The sequence below is a fragment of the Magnolia sinica genome, chromosome 17 (genome assembly GCF_029962835.1).
Source record: "Magnolia sinica isolate HGM2019 chromosome 17, MsV1, whole genome shotgun sequence".
In the NCBI taxonomy this organism is placed as follows: Eukaryota; Viridiplantae; Streptophyta; class Magnoliopsida; order Magnoliales; family Magnoliaceae; genus Magnolia; species Magnolia sinica.
In genome coordinates, this window is record NC_080589.1 from 49,424,621 (window position 1) to 49,439,322 (window position 14,702).

Below are 14,702 nucleotides of genomic sequence, written 5' to 3' on the forward strand. Positions count from 1 at the left end.
TTGCTTTAGCAATTTATACTGGTTTTTTACTTGGATTGTTGCATATTTAGGTGTATTTTAGTTCGAATTAGTATCTTCCTGCATCACGTTGCATATTCTGCACTTTCTAGGATGATAGTTCTACAGAATATTACTCCTGTTCTTTTGTGGCCAAATTTAGAACATAATTCAGAGCATTTCGTTTTGTGGAATATATTCATACTTCATCATCAAGGTTAATATTCCCTTGGAAGTTATTACTAAATACAAACAAGGAATAATAGCTTTTGTTTTACTTGTTTCGTTGTTGATTGATTTATGCACATGTTTCATGATTTAATTTGTTGAATAAATGAGCCAACATAGAAGATAATTCAGAGCATTTCATTTCGTGAATAATATATTCATACTTTTCGGCCAAGGTTGATGTTTTCTGGGAACTCATTTCTGGAAATGAACGAGGAATAATGGCTTTTCTTTTCATCACACCATTCTTGCTTGATTGATGCATATGTTGTGATTTCATTTGATGAATAAATGAAATTCTATTGAAACAAAACAAAACAATGAATGCTAAGGGAGCAGCAATGACGACCCAATAGTGGTGCACCTCTCGTTACTCCCTCTTTGGCAGGAGTGTTGGCTAGCTCTTCTGCCGCTCTTAAAACTTGGGGAAAAGAAATGTTTATCAAGGAAACCCACTTCCAGATCTTGGAAGGAATAGAAAATCTTGAAAGCCATTTTGAGAATTCTAGAATTGCCTTCAACAATCACCTGCCACTAAAGGATGCAGAGAAGATGCAAATATCTTCCCCGAGCACCACTGCTTCCACATAATTTGTCCCCTTGATGCCAATAGGATTCGAGGAAGCCATCTTTATTTCCTGTTTTTCAGTCCTCAAAATTCCTGCAATGCTGAAAGGGCCCATGGAGCCACAATTAAAACTCAGCTTCAAAATTAGGGCTGTTAATGGGCCTGGGCCTGGGCCTAGTAAACAAGAACTTTTACGCCTGCGTCGAACAGTTTTAGGGCTGACTTATTGACAGCCCTATTTAAAACCCCAAAAGGTGGCTCCTTCTTACACAGTGATGAATCTTCCTTTCTTTGGAGATTGCGGCTTTCCAATCTTAATAGGGATTAGGGATTGTAAAACAAACTCCTTGGATTTTGTCTACAGTACAACTAATCCCCAGATTGGTTATTCTTTATCTGATCATCTCGAAGGAGGTGACCTTGCGATCAAATGCACTCATTGATATTAGCAATTGGAGCCACCCAATTTGTTCTGGAAATCTGAAAAGTGGTGGCAAACATCCATTGCTATTTTAGAGTGAATGAAGAGGTAATCCATGGAATCCTCCGTTCAGCACATAATATACCCACCCCGAAAACCCCTAATAAAACCTTCCACTTGAGCTTTCACCAACATTCTATTCAGTGCTTTTGTGATGACAATGAATAAGAATGGGTCGCCTTGCTGAATTCCCCTTGATGGCTTATAAAAGCCTTTTGGTGCCCTGTTGATAAGAACCGAGAATCTGGTTGAACTAACACATTCTCTCATCCGAGCAATCTATTTCTGCCTACAACCCATCCTCCAGAGCAAGTATCCCAAGAAATGCCAACTAACTAGGTCGCAGGCTTTTTCAATATCCAGCTTATAAACCACTCCACCCAAGCCCTCTTTAAACCTTGTGTCAATGCACTCATTGGCTATAAGAGCTATATACAAAACTGCCTTCCTTCCATGAAAACACCTTGATTTTTGGAGATGAGCATGCCTCTAAATCTGTTTGGCGAAGTTTTTGACAAGATCTTGTATGGACCCCCAATCAAGCTAATGGGCCTAATGTCCCTGAGGGATTCCGCTCCTGAGATCTTAGGAATGATAGTGATAAAGGAGGCTCCCAAGGCAGTCGATAGACGTCCTCTTTCGTAGAACTCCACCATAAATTCCATCACATTGGTCTTGATCACCTCCTGAAACTCTTGAAAAATTGCTGTAAAAAAAGTTTCTACACTAACATGTAAAAAATGTCAAAAGACTAGCATAGCATCAAGAAACTGAAATACTATGCATTAACTAAGCAATGAATATGTATATTGCACTGATTCTTTATCCAACAAATTTGCAAGGTAAATCTGTTTCCCTTACTCATTGCATATACTCTAACAAAAAGTCAGGAAACTATGTTTAATATAAGAAACATTCTGCAATTGTTACCAGAAAGTAAAGAGTGCAGCATATGGGCATCACACTGATCCTTCTTTTCTACAGCATAAATCTATTCCTCATAAAGCATTGCCTTCAGTAACAAAGAAGTCACTTTACAAGTTAGAACTACAGCATACATTGTATACCATTAAACCTGCTGTCAGTAAATGATGTACAAGTAGAGGTTTGCTAGCCTCCCACATATCTTTTCCATATGAACCTGCACACAGTGCATGTGCCATCCTGGCCAGTTTGCTGGACATCGGAGTGGTGCATAAGGTGGTCCCGACAATGAAGGTGGCCATACACAAAAAACTAATGTTTGTCCATATCAGTGGGTGACCCTATATGAAAGAATGGATGGTTTAGAAAACATGTCAGCAGTCCACATTCATTGCGCACATGTGACCCTCCCGATTAGTGGACCAGCCTTATTTTGTGTATGGTCATCTTCATGGTGGGGCCACCACATAGATATCCCATGCATTTGCCAAGTCAGCATGTGTGAAGGGGTGGGGGGTCGCAAACTTGGAAGTAACCTACAGTGCTGACAGTTATAAAATTGCAATCTGTAGTCTCTTCGTACCGACGGATTTCAAACAGCATTTGCCTGTTGGAAGAAATATCAAACATCTAATCGTAAAATGCAAACATGCATTGTATAAAATAGAAGCTGCCTCTGTGGATGGTGTCAGAGGCCATGAAAGTAGCCTAAAATGGCAGTGCCAGCTAATCTGCCAGCTGTGTAGTCAATGTCTGATTAGTTGCCTGCCAAATGCCAATACTGCAATCACATTGGTGTAGCTCACTCTGTTCAAATAGTTGCTTAGGATTTATTCAGGAATTTGATTTGCTGCCTAATGTAACTGCAGCTGTTGTTGGTGAATAGTTTGCTTTTCCATTTCTGATAGTTCCATGAAATTTGACACATTCTGGGGTGGTAGACATTATAAATGGCTACAACATTGCATAAGAACCTCATGATCTCCTTTGTCACCATTTTTCCGCGTCCCTTCTTTTCCTTCCATCGTGACTTGGAACATGAAAATTTGATGAAGGACGGACAGGTTTTCTCAGATGGATGATCAGTTGTCAATGCAACACAGGCATCCCCTGTCAATTGCCTACCAGTGCTAGTTGTCCTGAAGATGCCCCCAACTATTTGCTTCATCAGTTCCGTAGGTCCTAAAGCTTCTAATGACAAATTTATTACAAGATCCAATCACTCTTGCTTTTGTCAATAAAATGGTTTTTGTCAATACTCTTGTCCTAAAGCTCTTATCTTTTCCAAAGAAAATCCAGTCACTCTTGGTTTTGTCAATGAAGTGGTTTTTGGTAAATAATTTGCTTATATTTTGCTGAATCTGAACTTGATGATTGTGATTCCGACTGCCTTCTATCATTTTGCTATTTTGTGTTGTTATTAGGGTTTTGTAACTAGTATCATTGTATCATATGTACTGGTGGTGTTGATCTTGTCAATAAAATGATTTTGAAGAATAATTGGTGGATCATTTTCCTGAATTTGAACTGGGTGATTATTTCCAACAGCCTTTTGTTTTGATATCTCTGTTGGATACTATGCTTCTGTAGTTATCATATTGTCTGAACTTTCTGTATCCTACTTTGCATCAACCGGAACTACACACATTTTATGCATGACTCATCCTTGTCCACATCAAACTGAACGGAATGCTAGCATGCAGGTTGTTAAATAGAAGTTTTATGGAGTTCCCTACAAATGGCATACATGGCAAACACATCTGGTGGGTCACTGTTTGGATGGGTCCAGAAATCCAGTTATTAGACAGCTCTAACCATCCGATTGTGAGTTTTGTTGGTCGAAGGTGGACTGCTGCTCTAATCTTTCCTTTGGCAACCAAGTCATTGGATAGCTACATGATGCAACCACTCAAAGAACTAGAACCAAATTGTATTAAATCTGAGAACACACCAAATTAGGGCTTCTGATTTTCTCCAACATGCCACAATTGAACTTCGATCACTCTGAAATCAGTGAATAAACAATAACAAAAAAGGAAACGGATAAGTGGAATTGCTTCACTCAAGACAATGACATCATTCCAAAGAGGCTCTAGAGGTATCACACCAATTGAGTATCAAATCACATCACAGAAAACAATAAAGGAAATAAATTATTAAAAATGACTTAACTATCCCTGGATCTTATAGGCTCCTAGCAACTATACATGGTTAAATAAATTGGCGATTACTCATTCAAATGATATCAGAATTGCACAATTTTGGCTTTGAAATCTGACTAAAAAGGCTGTCATAGGAGATTGATTGCGTGTCATTTAGACATTGTTTAATACCTGAAAAGTGGCCCAACAAATAAGTGACAAAAATACCAAACGGAAACTAGTTCAACTAAAGTCCAAGAAATAAATGACCGCTGATCTGGTCCTGAGTGAACATCAGGACTGCTGATCTTGCATCAGATCAATCTGGACTCTCAAACTGGTCCAAATCTTTAATCTGGATTGTTAGATGGTCCAAATCCTTGATCAGGTCCCTTGGATGGGCATGATCTTTGATTGGCCAGCTTGTGGAAAGTCCAATCCCCTTTCTTTCCTTCTTCTTTTCTTCTTCTTCTTCTTCTTCTTATATATATATATATATATATAAATTTTTGTTTTAGTTTTAGTTTGGATATGGCCTCTCCAAATGGTGGCTCACAATAACAACAATCACTGTCAGTAGACCTATTTGTCATGTCTAACTCGAGTGAACTCCATAGAACTTCTGTGCAGTGAGCTCCATATAAGTATTCCCCCTAAATAAATGCTCTTCTCCCTCATGCTATTTTGTTTTGATTCTCCTTTCTACATTTGACGTCTGTGTCCTAGTTACCTCCTGCCTTACGGATCTATAATGGGTCATTTGGCCCACTTCTTCTTACATATTGACGTAATTGCATAAGTCGTATCATGATGCATTTTTGTTGTCTTATCTATTCTGTGCAGAACAGCTATGCAATATGCTCAAACCACAAAAAATGACATGTTTTCCTACATATTGAACAGAGTCAAAGTGCTTACACATTTATCATGCACAAAGTGTCCCTAGGAATGTTTATTCTCATGCAGGGTTCTCTTTATAACAAGATTGTTACCGAAACTTGGCATGAAACATGCTTCCTCCTGTTCTTGCATCTATACAACTTTCTTAAAATTTGGTTTATTTTGTAACTGACTGTGTCGATATTTCACTTCTAAGATGTAACTATAGAAATGCACACAGTCAAATTTGTAGCTTCGCTAATTGGATGATCTTCTGTTGTCGGGATCTTTCTCGTGCCCAAGTATTCAGATTTTACTGTATAAATTGCTCTGTGCAATCTGCCATTATTATTACTAATAAATGATGGTCTCTATTAATCAGTGGTGGTGGATCTACAACAGTTGCTGCTGTGCATGATGGTTATGTTCTTCAAAAGGTATTCCAATGTCTCTAATTGAAAACTAGGAACACAGCATCGGAGATATATGACATTTACTTATGCTGTGGTTGTCTATGCTAGTTATTGGATTATCTAACTTTCCATTCTTTTTTCCATTTGTACCTTATCGAATGATTAATACTCATTGAAAGGTTGGCTAACTTTTGAAAATTCTTTATTGCCGATTTATTTGGCAAGTCTGAGCATTTGAGTGTCAACTTTACATGAGGATGTCCAATCTGTGCCAATTAAGACGTATTTGTATATGGATACATATGCTGGTATCGTACATGGATACAACGCATCTGATACATATTTCCAAAAAATAGCAACAATGTATTTTCTAAAATGTCATTAGTATGGTGATGTGTTCAGTACACGATAACACTGCTCAAATGATTACATGAACAAATTATAAGAGAAAAGAGTTGAAAAGAAAATCACAAAGAAATATGAAATGATGTATACAACATGAGCTCCAAAAAGAAATTATTTGAAAAAAATGTATTGATAGAAAGCTAGAGAAATGTACTGATAGAATGGCATAGTATTCCAAATTCCTAAAAGAAGAAGAGATAAAACGGCGGCAAAGATCGAGGGCATTGTGGCTAAAAGAAGGTGATATGAACACTTGATTCTTCCATAGCATAACCAGTGCTAGGGCATGGCCAAAGAATCGAAGACAAAAGTCAGATCTATTCAACTCCAGTGCAATTCTTTTCTAAGCTATTGCCTTCTAACGATTGGGAAAGGCCTACGTTAGACAGCTTATCCTTTGATTGTCTATTTGGTTCGGATAGTGGCTCCCTTGAGAAGTTGTTGTCGGTAGAGGAAATTAAAATTGCTATAGATTCAATGGGTAGAGACAAGGTCCGGGGTCTAGATGTTTTTTCAATGATTTTCCATCAAGTCTTTTGGGAAGTTGTTAAAGATATGGTGAACTTCTTTAAAGAGTTTTTGGAAAAGGGCAACTTTCTGTAGGAATGGGAGCAACGTTGATGCAGGACAATTAACCACTTGCTCTAAAAGCTCGAATTGATAGAGCGTGGTGAATTAATCCCTTTATCTTATAGCCCATACCCTAAATACATGAGTTAGGTCTTTGGCCGAACCCTCCTTGTAGGCTCCAAATTCATGGGTTTCGCCCCCCTCATGGGCCCCAAATTCATGGGTTTCACCTTAAACAAGCCACCTGCCTCATGTGGGCCCCAAATCCATGGTTTCGTCGGCCGCCCACCCTGAGTGTGCCCTTGCATCCCACGGGCCACCCCACTCGAGCCCGGTGTAAAAATGCCCTCGTATTAATCACCCTTGGTGAGGAGTCTCGAACACGAGACCTCCTGCTTTGATACCAATTTGATGCAGGACAATTAACTACTTGCTCTAAAAGCTCGAACTCATAGAGCATGGTGGATAAATCCCTTTATCTAATAGCCCAGGCGCTAAATCCAAGAGTTAGGTCCTCGGCCAAACCCTCGTGGGCCCTAAATCGATGGGTTCTGCCTCACACGAGCCACCCACCTCACACGACCCCCAAATCCATGGGTTTTGTGGGCCGCCTACACCGAGTGTGCCCTTGCATCCCACAGGCCACCCCACTCAAGCCCGGTGTAAAAATGCTCCGACATTAAACATTAATAGCCATTATACCTAAGGAAGGTGCGGATTCACTTTAAGATTTTCGTCTGACCAGTTTAGTTGGAAGTCCCTACAAAGATCATCGCAAAAATCCTTGTGTCCAGATTCAGAATGGTGTTAGTGAATGTAATATCCGAGAATGAAAGAACTTTTGTGGCAAATAGAGAAATTTTAGACTGCTTTGTTAGACCATGAATGCATAGACTCTAGACACCAAGAAGGCAAAAAATGTGTGGTTTATAAGCTTGACATTGGAAAGGCTTATGACCATGTTGATTGGGGTTTTCATGAGTACATACTAAAGAGGATGGGTTGTGTGGCAGCAAGTGGGTTTAATGGATATATGAGTATTTTTCTTGGGCATGTTTTTTTAGTTTTGGTGAATGGGTCACCGAAGGTCTTCTTCAAAGCATCAAGGGGCTTAAGTCAGGGGGGCCCTCTCTCCCCTTTTTTTGTTCATAGTAGTGGCAGAAGCTCTAAGCATAATGTTAGCAAGAGGAGAAGTGGTGGGCTTGATTTCTGGTTTTACCAGATCGCAAGCAGGAGCCGAATATCTCACTTGTAGTTCACGGATGATACAGAATTAATCTGTGATGTGGATCGAGCAAAGGTGGATAACTTGATAAAAATTTTGGTATGTTACAAAAAGGTGTTAGGTCTTAAGATCAATGTACCAAAAACGAGAAGCTAGGCATCGAGTCATCTAAGGAGGAAGTTTCATCTTTTGCTGAGGTATTCAGTTGTGGTGTGGGATCTTTCTCTTGGCCTTCCGCTATGCTTAGGCAAGCCAACAAAGTGTTTATGGAGTAAGGTAGTGGAAAGGTTCAAGAGGAAGCTGTTGAGGTGGAAAAGTCGACATTTATCGACAGGAGGGCCCGCTGCACTGATTAAAGTGGCTCTTTGTAATCTCCCCTTATACTTCGTGTCCTTATTCAAATGCCCAAAATTAATCTTAGATAAACTAGAGAATTTGGGAAGGGACTTCTTATGGAGAGGATCCAAGGAAAAGCATAAATTCCATTTGGTAAAATGGCAAGAGGTATGCAAATCTTTTTCAGATGGTGGGGCGAGTGTCAAGAATTCTGGAATCCATGAACGTGGCGCTGATAAGAAAATGGGAAATCTGCATTTGAAGAAGGTAGGCTACAGACATGTTATCGCATCAAAATATGGTGTCCAGGGGGGTCTCCTTCTTATTTTCAGGCTTATGGGATTTGGAAGTCCATAAATGCAGTAGCTCCAAGTTTTAAGGTTGGAGCCGGGGTAGATGACATCCAAGCTTTCATTAATTTCATGGAGGAAAGAGGCAATTAGAAGCTGACGGAGGCTCAGACACAAAAATCTAAGTTGATGTATGCATGAGGCTGGAGAGAAGTCTTGAATTTGGAATGCTTTATGGATAGGGATAATCCAATTATGGCAAGATTAGTTTCATGATTTCAGCTGATCGGATCAACAAATTCCCATAGGTAAAATCGCAAGGCCTACGCAAAACTTTATTAGACCATCGCCCAATATTGCTGGAAGTTGAAGAGGAGAGTTGGGGGTCTAAGCCCTTTCGGTTTGAATTTTCATGGCTGGAACCTGGAAGTGGCCAATTTTGTTGATGTAGTTAGAAATTGGTGGCAGTCATTCTCGATTTTAGGTTCTGCTGGGTACTGGCTGGTCCATAAGATCCAATTACTTAAAAAGTAATTATCTGAATGGAAGGAGTTCTTTAGCAAAAGAGCTTAGAAGGTTGAAAGCATAATTGCTGACTTAATGAGATTGACATTAAGGAAGAGGGGGCTGAGCTCTCTGTAGAGGATTGTAACGGGCGTTTTTCTTATTGGCGGAGTATTCCAAGTATTTGAAGGGGGAATAAATTATGTGGAGAGAGAGGGAAAGGGCCATTTGGCTCAAAGAAGGCGATAAGAATACTAGTTTCTTCCATGATATTGCTAATGCCCGGGCAAGAACTAATCAGATAAGCAATATTTTGGTTAATGGTCAGAGACTTGAAGAGAAGGGCCAAGTTTGCTCTGCTATCATTGATTTCTATTCCAAGTTATTATCTAGTGATGGTTAGAGGAGATCATTGTTAGACAATTTAACTTGTCATGGTATTTCGGCCGAGGATATGGAATCTCTTGAGAGGCCAATTTTGGAAGAAGAAATTAAGCGTGCCATTGATTCTTTGGGTAGAGAGAAGGCCCTAGGCCTTGATAGTTTTCCAATTGCTTTTTTCAAGTTGTTTGGAATATGATAAAAAGGGATGTTATGGACTTTGCCCAAGAGTTTTGTGATAGACTTGTTAAAGGGATGGGGGGCCATATTCATAGCCTTAATTCCGAAGAGAGGAGCAGAATCACCCTAAAGATTTTCAGCCGATGACTCTAATTGGGATCCCCCATAAGATTTTGGTGAAGGTTATGGCAAATAGATTCAGGTTGGTGCTCCGTTTGGTTATATTACAAAATCAAGGTGCTTTTTTGGCGGATAAACAAGTTCTAGATAGTGCATTGCTCGCCATTGATTCAAGACATGGAAGGAAAAAAGCGGTGTGGTGTGTAAATTGGACATGAAAAGGTGTATGATCATGCAACATGGGGTTTTGTTGAATATATGTTGAGAAGTATTGAAGCGGAAGCAAATGGATCGGTTGGATGCATGAATGCGTATTGTCAGCCTCATTCTCAGTTTTGGTCAATGGTTCTCCAAAAGGCTCGAAGCTTCATAGCACCTAAGCCAAGAGGACCCGCTCTTTCCTCCCTTGTTCATAGTGGTTGCTGAAGATCCTAGTGGTATGTTTAAGGGTCAAGAGGTGGGCCTCATCTCTCGTTTTTGGGGGTCATTTGTTGGGGTCGGGATTTCCCATCTTCAATTTGTAGATGACATATTATGATTTTGTGATGTGGATGTAGCCATGTTAGAAAATTTAAGTAATATTTTGGGGGTTCTATGATGACGTATCTAGGCTGAAGATCCGTGTTAGGAAGAGCGAGATGCTTGGTATTGGGCTTTTTAAGGAAGAGTTATCTAGCTTTACAATATGGTGTGCCGTAACGGTTGTTACGGTACCGTAAAGGCCATTATGTAAAGGTAACAGTGGCAACCGTTACATGTTACGTGCTCGTAATGGCCGCAATGGCTGTTACAGAAAAAAATGATCTGTAATGACCATTATAGCCAGGGTGTCCCGTATCCGTTACGATACGGCTGTATCGGCTGATACGTAATAGTAACGGCCGATACCGTTACACGATACGGGGTCGAAACGGGTACCCCCCCGATTTTGTGACCGTAACGGCCGTTACGGGCCATAATGGCCTTTACGTCCCGTAACGACTGTTATGGGCTAAAGAAAGTAGGAAAAAAAATAAATTCTTCTTCTTCTTCTGGACTGCTGCGGCTATGGCTACGGGCCTGCTGCAGCTGCGGCCTTCTTCTTCTTCTTCCCTCTCTCTCTCTCTCTCTCTCTCTCTCTCTCTCTCTCCCTCTCCCTCTTCTTTCCCTCTTTTTCTTTTCGGTTTCCCTCTTCTTTCCCTCTTTTTTCATATGGTATTGGAAAAAAAATCGGAAGCGGATTTGCTGGTGTACCACACACCAGCTATATAGCTGCTGCAGTTACGTGTCATGCTAAGACGAGCGCTGACAATCCTCGAGCTCCGAGTTGTAAGAACGGTTCAAAGGTGATCAAAGTTACATGGGCTCCACAGTGATGTATATATTATATCGACACCGTTCATCTATTTTTAGAGATCATTTTAGAGCATTACCCAAAAAATGAATCATATCCAAAGATCGTTTGTACCACACCAAAAATAACAGCGGAGATAATGATTTTCACCATTAAACAATTCTTAGGGCCCACCATAACGTTTATTTTCCATCCAATCTGTTCGTAAGGTCAAAAAGACCTGAATGAAGAGGAAAAACAAATATCATATTGATCCTAAACTTTTGTGATCCCAAAAAGGGTTTCAACGGTAGACGTTCAATCCCCCACTGCTTTTTGCAGTGTGGTCCACTTGATAATTAGATCTGTATTATTTTTTGTGTCAAGCCTTAAGACGAGCTCGTCAAATGAATGGACGGTTTAGATATAACACATACCTCATGATCAGACCCACAGGAATTGCTGACATCAAATGAATGGACTGGGTACGCAGCACGCTTTTATCGCACAAGTTAATAAATGGTACACGTGCCACGTGGGCCCCACCATGATGTATGTATTTTATCCATGCTGTCCATCCATTTTGCCACATCATTTTAGGTCATGATTCAAAAAATTAGTAAGATCCAAATCTCAGGTGGACCACAGCATAGGATACAGTGGTTATAGAATGCTCACCATTAAAAATTTCTTAGGGTCCACTGTAATGTTTATTTTCCATCTAACTTGTTAATAGGGTTACACTGACGTGGATGAAGGGAAAAAACACATGTTAGCTTGATCTAAAACTTTTGTAGCCCCCAAAAAACTTTGACACTTGTGTGCTACACTTCACAATTCGAGTCTTGCCTAATTCGAGCTTTGGATCTGCCTCATTTTTGGGCTCATGCCCTAAAATTATTTGGCAAAATGGATGGATGGTGTGGATATAACACATTCATCACGGGTGGGGCCCAAAAAACTTTGACACTCGTGTGCTACACTTCACAATCGGAGTCCCACCTAATTTGGGCCCTTAAAAAATGATACACAAGACATGTATTAGCTTAAAATTTACCAATTAAATTATGGACTGTAATTGCTAACTCACAATGCCAAAATCAATTTGTTTGAATAATTTTAATTGTTAATTTGTGGACGCTTATTTTTTAAAATAAGGCCTTTTGTTTTTTCCATGATTCACTATCCAATAAATGTCCACCAATTCATAAGTGGGATAATGCCAATAAATTGCATGAATTTGAGGCTGATTTGGGGCATGGATTGGTCCTCCAAGTTAGCCCCAAATTGGCACCTGAATTTAATTTCATTTTTTTAAAGAACTATTGGGAGAAATGATATCAAATTGTTAAGTATATAAATTAGATATTTAGAAAATTAAATATATGAATTTTGTAGTCAAATTCAGGTTATCTGGTTCATAAATTCATCAGACAGTCCGATACAACTTTTCACCAAAGAGTGGACCGTTACACCACCATAAACTTATTCCAATTTATAAATGAATGTATATTTGGAATGCTTAGAATATTCCAGATTTAATCCATATTTTTTCATATTTTTTTGCCAAAAAAAAAAATTGCACCGTTACGGGCTGTTACACCCCTGTATCGCCTTTACACCCCTGTATCCGTATCGGTATCGGAGGGCACCGTTACACCAACCGATACCGATACGGGATACCTTGATTATAGCCTCCCGTAACAGCTCGCTATGGCCCCTGTAAAGGCCATAACAGTCTATTACAGGGCCAATATAAGTATTTCGTGTTTTTTTGTTTTAAAATAATTAAAAAAGAGATCGTAGTGGCCGTTATGGGGGCCATTTCGGCTGTTAGAATCAATATAGTAAATGTAACGGTGGTGGCCATTATGACCACCATTGCTGCTATGGAATACCTTGCTTTGCGAATGTTTTTGGGTGTCAAGTTTTGGGTCTTTTCCCTCTGCTTACTTGGGCCTCTTGCTATGTTTAGGTAAACATTCTAAGCATTCGTGGAGTAGGGTTATGGAAAGGCTTAAAATGTTTGAGTGAAAGCTATCCAATTGGAAGGAGAGGCATTTGTCCCTGGTGAGACGCATCACTCTTGTTAAGGAGTCCTCTAATCTCCTGCTCTATTTTATGTCTTTGCATAAGTGCTTGAAATCTGTTTTTGGATAGGCTAGATAAATTGTGAATGGACTTTTTATGGCAAGGGCTGAAGACAAACACAAGGTTCACTTACTTTGATGGGAAGAGGTATGCAAGTCATTAGCCGATGGGGGTGTGGGTGTCGGAGATCTAGAATCTATGAATGTGGCTCTTCTGGGCAAGTGCCATTGGAGGTTTGAGACAGAAGAAGGCAAGCTATGGAGGGAAATTGCATCCAAGTATGGCTTGGAAGAAGTGGGTTGGGAGGTCGAGAGGTCTTGGTATTACCATGCTTTGGGGATTTGGAAGGCCAGTATCTCGGTAACAATCTATTTTGATTCTCTCTTGGAAACAAAAGCTAGATTCATTTTTGGGAGGATCTGTGGTGTAGTGATAGGCTTTCGGCGGAGGAGTTTCCATCTTTTTGCAACATTACTCCCCTTAAAAATATGTTTGTGGCTGGTTGCTTCTCCCCCAACGGTGGGAGGGTGTACGGTGTCCCATGTGCCACAAGGGCCTATTTGATGAGGAGGCGGAGGACTTTGTAAGGCGCTTATTAGTTCAACTCCACAATATCTTCCCTTCTTCGGATTCGGAAGATCCCTTGGTTTGTACTGCTTCCCCATTCAGCAAAATCTCGGTCAAGTCTTTTGATTTGAAGATTTGTGGTTCGATGAATTCTACAGGTTGCGAGTGTTTTCTCGCTTCTTGGTTCTATGGTGCCCCCCCTAAGGTGGCCCTTTAGAAAAGGGCCATGATCCTTCCCAACGTTTATCTTTTTGTATGAGTGAAGCGGAACCGAATGCTCACTTGTTTAGTCATTGTCCCTTTATGTATCAAGTGTGGTCGCATATTCTAAAGCTTTTTGACATTGGTTGGGTGATGCCTCTTTCAGTTGTCCAAATGTTTTGGATGTAGCATGGGGTCTAACTTTTTAAAGAGAGTCTAGCACTTCTGCAATTTATCATGTTTACAGTTCTGTGGAATATTTGGGGTGAACGCAATGCAGTGCTTTCGCAACAAGGTGGGTCCATGTGAAGAAGTAGCATGGAAATCTAAGAGGGACGCCATCGAGCGGGCGTCGCAACAAAGTGGGTCCGTGGGAAGAAGTAGCATGGAAATCTAAGAGGGATGCCATCGAGTGGGCAGTGGGGTTAAAAAATGTCAATGTTCTCGGTGTCTCTTCTGTATTGGGGCTGTAATGTTTTTCTGTTTTTCCTATTATAGTGTATTCTTTGCTGTCTTGCAAGTCAAGCAACCTTTAAATAAAATAAGTTCATTATCCTTAAAAAAGGGTGGAATATTATTTTTTCTTGGAAATGGTTCTCGCATCCGTTTTTGGGAGGTTTGTTGGTGTGGGGATAGGCCTTTGAAAGCGGAGTTCCTGTCCTTGGCAAATTAGGCTCCTATGAAGAATGTTTCAGTGGCTGGCTGCTATTCTAATTTTGCCGGAAGTGGTGTTTGGTGCCCTCCATGCTGTAGGGCATTGACTGATCAGGAGGCGGCAAATCTTGCCATTCTATTGGAGCAGCTCCACAATATTCGTCCCACCTTGACTTTAGATGACTCTTTGGTATGGGATGCTTCACCTTCTAAGAAGTTCTCAGTTCGATCTTTC

General features: G+C 40.3%; 1 protein-coding gene across 2 annotated transcripts in view; it reads left to right on the forward strand.

The window, feature by feature from the left end:
- Window positions 1–14,702, forward strand: part of LOC131231711 (actin-related protein 4) — a 131,106-nt gene that overhangs the window by 44,401 nt on the left and 72,003 nt on the right. For both annotated transcript variants that reach the window (XM_058228000.1, XM_058228001.1), the window contains exon 9: window positions 5,601–5,655. In XM_058228000.1, the coding sequence (XP_058083983.1) occupies window positions 5,601–5,655 (55 nt within the window). The remainder of the gene's footprint in view (window positions 1–5,600; window positions 5,656–14,702) is intronic.